Source organism: Aulostomus chinensis, chromosome 12 (genome assembly GCF_037954235.1).
Source record: "Aulostomus chinensis isolate RoL2024-O1b breed Wild chromosome 12, RoL_Achi_v1.0, whole genome shotgun sequence".
Classification (NCBI taxonomy): domain Eukaryota; kingdom Metazoa; phylum Chordata; class Actinopteri; order Syngnathiformes; family Aulostomidae; genus Aulostomus; species Aulostomus chinensis.
Window position 1 is genome coordinate 7,196,408 of NC_141331.1, and position 7,335 is coordinate 7,203,742.

General features: G+C 43.0%; 1 protein-coding gene across 1 annotated transcript in view; it reads right to left on the minus strand.

Moving 5' to 3' along the window:
• The window catches only part of lims2 (LIM and senescent cell antigen-like domains 2), a 29,236-nt gene extending 23,876 nt beyond the window's left edge, over positions 1–5,360 (minus strand). The window contains exon 1 of the mRNA XM_086219829.1: positions 5,225–5,360. Coding sequence (XP_086075955.1) covers positions 5,225–5,253 — 29 coding nt within the window. The 5' untranslated portion in view covers positions 5,254–5,360. The remainder of the gene's footprint in view (positions 1–5,224) is intronic.
• Positions 5,361–7,335: the final 1,975 nt, after the last annotated feature.

Consider the following 7,335-nt stretch of genomic DNA (forward strand, 5'->3'; position numbering starts at 1 on the left):
GGAGGAGGCATCCCAGCAAGTTACCGCTGAACAGCCTAATACTGGACTTTTACGGATTGCAATCTGGTATGTGGGAGTAAAAAAGGAAAGCGCGTGGTCATGTGCCAACACATACACCGACACAGCTGTGAGAGGTCAATATCATAAAATCTGGGCTCTTGTTTATTTGCAACTGTTAAAGTGAAAAATCTATAACTTTGAATGATTCTTCTCATTCGAGACCTTAAAGTTTGGCCGCAATGGAATGGATATGATCTGCTGGAGCAGACCAGAGCGTGTGACCGTGACTTTAGGTCTGCCAGGTACTAAAAGTAGACACCACACAGCTGTCAATTTAGTTTTGGGTTAAAAGTGCATGGATCCAAAGTTTTACTCAAAACTAATGTAATCCCTCACACAGAAGCATCAGTATAATACACACAGGCTTACACTCCCAATCCCACATTTCCTTCCTCAGCGCCGAGATCCAAAACATCTTTCCGGTATGAATGCACTGCCCTCATGTGGACAACAGCGGTACAACAGTTCTTTAGATGATCTCCAATGATTTCACAACAAATTTTCTAATGCATACAGATTGAGAGATGGATGTTTAACTCTTAAAGGCCTTGACTTAAAGTCATTGTTTAGTCTATGAGATGTCAAAGTGAAGTTGTGTGCATCAAATAGTCCAAATGTCCAGAAACAAACACGTTTTCTGTCGTAAATTATTAATAAAGAAATCTATATATCTAAGAGTACGTTACCAGTAAATTGGAGAGATTTTTGCTTGAAAAAAAAGATGATTAACGTTCCTTCAATTGAGAAATTGATTATTCATGTCAAGTTAAAATCAGCCAGAATGAAAACACTACAAATGCAAGACGGTGTTGCAACTCCTTGTGAAACTTTATGCTTCCCTTCTTTCACACATACGAGGAAATACACACACAGGCTGTTAAAATATCCAAATGTTGAGCCACAGTTAAAAAAAAAAACAACAAAAAAAAACACGTGCAACAAAATCTCACATATATTAAGCTGAAATCCAAAATAAATGAGAATAAATAACTCCAAATATTTTTGTAGCACAAATTAAAAGTGCAATATTTACAGTGGGTCAGATCACGTGCAACTCTGGTTGCCTTGAACATCTGACATGAAGCCTATGACAAACGGAGCCCAGCTGCAGCCGCCACTGATATTGATTACCACATGAATATTAATAAACGTGTATCTTACCAGTGTGGTGTGTCAGACTGCAGTGATGAGAAGTACTGCGGTGTTGCTGGCGTCCCTCTGCTGTCACTGCAAACAGTCCTACTGTTGTTATCTCATGGCCACATCACTTCCTGTTTGCTATGGTGCACGCACGTGTGTGTGTGTGTGTGTGTGTGTGTGTGTGTGTGTGAGAGAGAGAGAGAGGGTGTTAATGTCTGTGTCCACTAGTGCCTATGTGCCAGCATACCTCTGTGGGACGAATACACAAGTGTGTGTATTTTCAGCTGTTGGTTCTGAGGATGTGAGGATGGCGTGAGTTCCGACTTGGTGGAAATCATCGATGTGTCGCGCACCTGCTTTGTAGCTCCCACACAGCAAAGAAGACCAAACCCACTGACCACCGTACCGACTTCCTCAGGCTACACACACACACACACACACGATAGTTTGTGGTTGATTCATCATGAGCGAAACGTGAAGCAACTCTGCTGGTCGGTCAAGTGCAGATTGGAGCTGAGTGACGCGCCTTCAAATCAATATCACCTTTATTTCACACTTGTACAAGAATGCTGATGAGTGAACAAATATTTATACTGTTGTTTTTTTTTCTTCTGTCCTAGTTCTCTGACAAGGTCTGTACAAGGAATGGCAGACCGAACTAAACAGTTTGACATACAATCAAAGGTTCAATATGCATGTGAACTGTAGTTTTTTGGGTTCCACGGAGAAAACAAAATGTCCCAACTTGAGCAGGAGCGAGAACCCAAACGTATGACTCCGAGGCAAGGGGCAATATTGGCTAAGTTTATTAACAAAGCACAAACAAAAAGTCACGCACGGAGGGGAAAAAGGCTAACAGCTAAACTCAAAATCACTGATGAACTAAACCTGGCTAGACAAAGTATCAAAAGAAAACACACTGAGACAAAGACTGGACGAAATACAAACGTGACACGACAAGGATCAATGGCACGGTACGGTCCAACAAAAGGACAAGACGAACTCGCACAGGACAAAGGGACACGCAGACTACATATACACACAAGGTGATGGGAAACAGGTGGACACAATCAGACTGGTGGGAAACACACAGGGGGAAGGGAAGTTACCAGAAACAAGAGGAGAGTTACATTTCAAAATAAAACAGGAAGCCACGAGACAACAAAGACACAAGGCAAACAAAAACCACCACTACATGCACGGACATGACACAAAGTTCTTTTAGACTGTGCGCACACACGGCTCATTGGCTCCGCCCAGAGAAGAGTGCAGCTACTAGCACAGAGATGCCCATAAGTGACAGCAAAATGTTTGTTATTTACTCATTTCTGATCATGTGGGGGATGTTTTTTTTCTTACCATTAAGCAAAAATCAAGATCAGCTGAAACTGGAATGGTAACACAAGCGGGACCCAGGACACGCTGACCCGTTCCACCAGGGTCTGTTCAAGGGACAGTGTGAACCTAATTAAGCTTCCTGAGCAAGAGTCCGGGAGAGGTTCGAAACACCGGTTTGGTAATTACACATTTTCAACCCCAGCTAATCTAAACTGGATTAATCTCACTTCTGATTAATGTATCATCAATTCCTCAGCCCTTGAACAGAGTCGGGGTGTCAATCAAGAAAGGGGATCTTGATACGCTTCCAAGCGTATGGGTTCCTTGTATGAGTGCCGGCATGCTGTCCTGACAGTTGGAACAACTCTCATAGGAAGATGCCGTCACCCGTCTACACTGTGGAAAGGGTTTGAAATCTAATTTAATGAAATGGAACTCATCTGAACTTGTTCCAAGCACAAAGACAGACCCAAATCTTATCCACATCATTTCTACATTGTGTTCAGACTCGAGAGAAAACAGAACGGCCGATAACCTGCCGGGCCCGCAGTGCTCTGGATCCGCACAGGCAGGACTTCATATTGGAGCGTAATCAGAAATGTTTGTCTGTCACAGGACCATTCATGATACACTATCATGCAGCACAGCCCTTCCGGCAACGTAAAACCTGTGCCTTGGTAATGTTAAGGCAGCAAAAGCAGGAAAACTGACCAGGTTAGTACAACAAAACTAAGGCTGAAAATCAGTAATATTTTCACCAAGCCAGACACCCACTGTGAATCACAGCCACGAGCAGCTAACTCAAAAATTCCACTTGACATTCAAGGATGTTGCAGGGTGTGGCACGGTGGTGCAGTGGTCAGCACTCACAGCAAAAAGGTTCCAGGTTCGAGCCCCGGCTGGAGCAGCGGGATCTTTCTGTGTGAGTCTGCATGTTCTCCCTGTGTCTAAGTGGGTTCTCTCTGGTACTCCAGCTTCCTCCAAAGACATCAAGAGGGGACTAGGCTGATTGATACTCTAAATTGACTGTGGGTGTGGCTGTGAGTGTGAATGGTTGTCTGTTGCCCCGCCTCTCACCTGAAGGCTGCTGGGATAGGCTCCAGCCCCCCCCCCCCGACCCTGAATAGGATAAGCAGTAGAAAATGGATGGATGGAGTTTTGCAGGGAATTGAAGCCCCCATGGAAGCCTTGACTTTGACAACACAAACCACAACAGCACCTCACTGGGGCTCAAGTGTAAAATTCAATAATTCAATAGAAGCTTCAGTAGATGGGACTTAAAATCTCACACCACACATTTCCAGTAGCACACACAGATCCTGCAGCACACACACCATGCGCTGTGCTCTTCCTAACAAGGGCAGGTCAACGCTGAGACGGGGACATTCTTCTACGCTCCACTTACATCAACACAGAGTGGAATCAGATTAACGCAAACAAAAAAAAAAAAAACAGAGTAAGCGCTTGGAATGCAGCACGCGCCTTTGAAAGGAGAATCACCCTCTTTGAGTGTGGTATAGAAGCAGGATTCCTCCCAGGTCATAATGAACAGGCTCGTGAACACAGTAGCAACCACAGTCGTGGAAAGAATCCCCCTCTGAGCAGCAGGGAGACAGGAAGTGGTTTAGAAAGTCAGTGACTTCGGTCCAGTGTGGACATTCTTGAGTGGGGAGGAGGCAGACCGGCTGAACACGGAGGGACATCCTCTTTCTTTTCTCTTCCTCGAGGTTCATCTCCCTGTGTTACTACACGCATCCCTCTCACTTGCGGTTGTAACGAGAGAGCATTAAGTTCCGTCAAAACTTTACGGGCACTTTTGCTTCTGATGCTTATGAGACTATTATTTACATTATTTGATCCCATAGTCCAATGGGTGTCAAACATACTGGTGGTGAACCAGAACCGGCCCGGTTAATGGTCAAAACTGGCCCACCGGCTGACACAGCAAGGTGTGAAAAAAAATTACTATGTCAACCAGCAGCATCAGTACTCACCAAATAATGTCTATCCTGTGTCTGACTGTTCCGGCTGAGTACTGGCAACAACCTCACAACAGGAGAAGCTATGATGACCAGTGCGATACACTTTGCATCAGGGCTGCGTAATTCATCAAAATCATAATTAAGACGGCAGGATGGTACAATTTATATCAAAGGCTCTATAGATCATGTGTCCAAGTCCCATTCTGAGTCAAATACTGTGGTCCTGCCCACACATCATGTTCCACAAAATCAACAATCTTTTTGGATAGCAATCCCTACAAAACAACACATCATTCCATAATAATTCCAACGGATTTTTCATTGAGAATAATAGACAGCAGTATCACCAGCTATCACTTCCCACCGCTAGAGGGCGCCAGCGAGCGCGCTAGCGTGAGTGACCAAATTCAGATTGAAATTTTACGTTTATTCGTTACACCGCTGCTCCCAAACTAAGGTCGCCACCTTCCCGTGCATTTACACAAAGTATTTACACGTTGAAACACCATTAAACTTGTAGTTTTCCTCGAGTTTGAAAACCCCGAAGCCCGTTTTCCAGGCCATGAGAGAATGGAACATATCAGGGCTGCTGCGGTTTTTTTTTTTTTCTTTCTCTCCCTCTCTTCCACCAAGGAAAACTGTAAACTTCACAACTTTTCAGGATTTCGTTCCCCCGGAGAAACACATCTGAATGTCCCACTCACCCGTTCGTCATTTCAGTAATGCCGAGCATTTCTCCGCGGGTTCCGAGGACCGGTTAGCCGCCTGCAGTCGCCCAGATGTTGGACGGTATCAGCTGTATCAGTGTCCACCAAGCGAACAGTGGCAGGCCTCCGTCCATCAACTCTGAACGGAACACGACACTTCCGCTTAAGACTTTCAAAATAAGATCATTCTGCTCAGTCAATGTACGGATTAACTCCCTGCTTCGGTTTCATATCACATTAACATTTGTGATAAATGTTCTGCTGATGTTATCGTTTCTATTGTTTAAATGTAATATTTCTGTTTGTTTTTTTTTAAATCTGTTAGACTCTGAGTACCACGTTTCATCTAACGGTTCTTCAAAACTATCTCAAAGGTAAAAGGTCAACAAATAAGTAAATCTAATTTCTTCTTAGTTCTCGGGCTCCTCTGAGGTCAGGATTATCCTGGGTAATCTCAGAGACAATCAACAACTGAGCCAAGGATACATAATATATTGGTGTCTGACAGATTTCAGACTACACAATGGGATTATAATGCATTTATAGGGTTTTTAACTCAGGGGAAAATGGAGGAATAAAAGTCAGGAACTGTAGCCTCTCCACAAGTGTCCTTTTTGCAATTAAGTTTTCAAACATGGTAATTTAGATACATATATTCACATGAACCATAGGCCTATATGATGGGATACATACCATCCACAAATGTTAATCAATTAATCCATCGAATGACAATCAAAATGCAACCATTTTGAAGAACGAATCGTTTCAGCCTCTTTTTTTTTCCAGGCAAAATCCCAAACATTCGCAGCTTCAAAGTTCTTAGATATAAAGGTTGACATTAATGAGAGAAAAGCAACATTTTAAGGTGTTGGATGGACAAAAAAAGCAAGTCGACCTGGGAAACCACAATGAAGACTTTCAAGTTTTAATTGATATTTCATTGACTAAATGTTTAATTGTGAGTAATTGCTGATAAGAAAAATGATTCTTTTCAGCTCTCGAACTCACAGAAACAGTCAAAGCCCTACATGAATCTAGAAATTTTAACTAAGAATGAGCAGTTATTCTAGCATTAACATGATTGTTTCCTCTTACATAAAACAAACGTCTCTATGTATGATTTTATTTTGAAGACCGGAACTCCTTTCCTCTGTTTGGTTTTAACTTTTCAGTGTGCACTCCTCCACCACTGCACAATTACAATTAAATGCCAAAAATAGACAGACCCGCCCTGAAAAACTTTGTGCAAGTCTTTGTATCAACTGACGGAGGAGGAATGTGTTATTATGCTGCTGCTGCTGCTGCTCCTGCTGCCTCCCATGTTTGTGTTTACATTTGGAGCTGGATCAGGACACATGAGGTTTCCTTCTCTGGCCTCTGGAAGCTTGTAAAAGTTCATCATGGCGGGTGGCATTGTGGAGAAACATGTCATCGCCTAAGAAGTTGCTTCTCTGCCTGGAGCAGCAGCTGAGCACATTCTGTCCATTCTTAAACTTTAAAAAATGAGACTGACGCCCTCTTCTTCCGCTCGGCAGGGTAAAGGCTACCATACCAAAACAAATAGAAAGGAAACGCAACAGGACGAAATCACGATCGCTGCAGCTCCTCAGATTTACAAATATATTAACAGCACCTCTGCTTTTCCTTCCAGTGACAGGCAGAAGCTGCTATGTGTCGTTTCCTCCCCCATTGCGTCATTATAGCAGAAACCACATTTCTTTCCTTAAAAGGTAAACATCGCTAACCCCTCCCACCCGGGAAGGAAGGAGGATTTTGACAGCAAGAAAAGAATTGTGGATATACATCCATTTATGATGCAAAGGGACTGAGAAAGAAATGGCTCAGCTTCAGCAAAGATGCGTCAGAAACGGATTGTAAATGATTGATTCCCATGACTTTCGCACATCTTTGAGGTAAAACTAGAGGACCAAACATTCTGGGAAACGTCTCAAAAAAGAGATATCAATGGAAAAATTTATAAATGGACATTTAATAAAAATTAATGGCAAACTACAGGGTTTGATGCAGCACTGTCATGTCTCAATCTCGATTAAACTACTGCTAATCTAATAAACAGGTCATTCTGACCTTTCTAGATTTTTCACGAC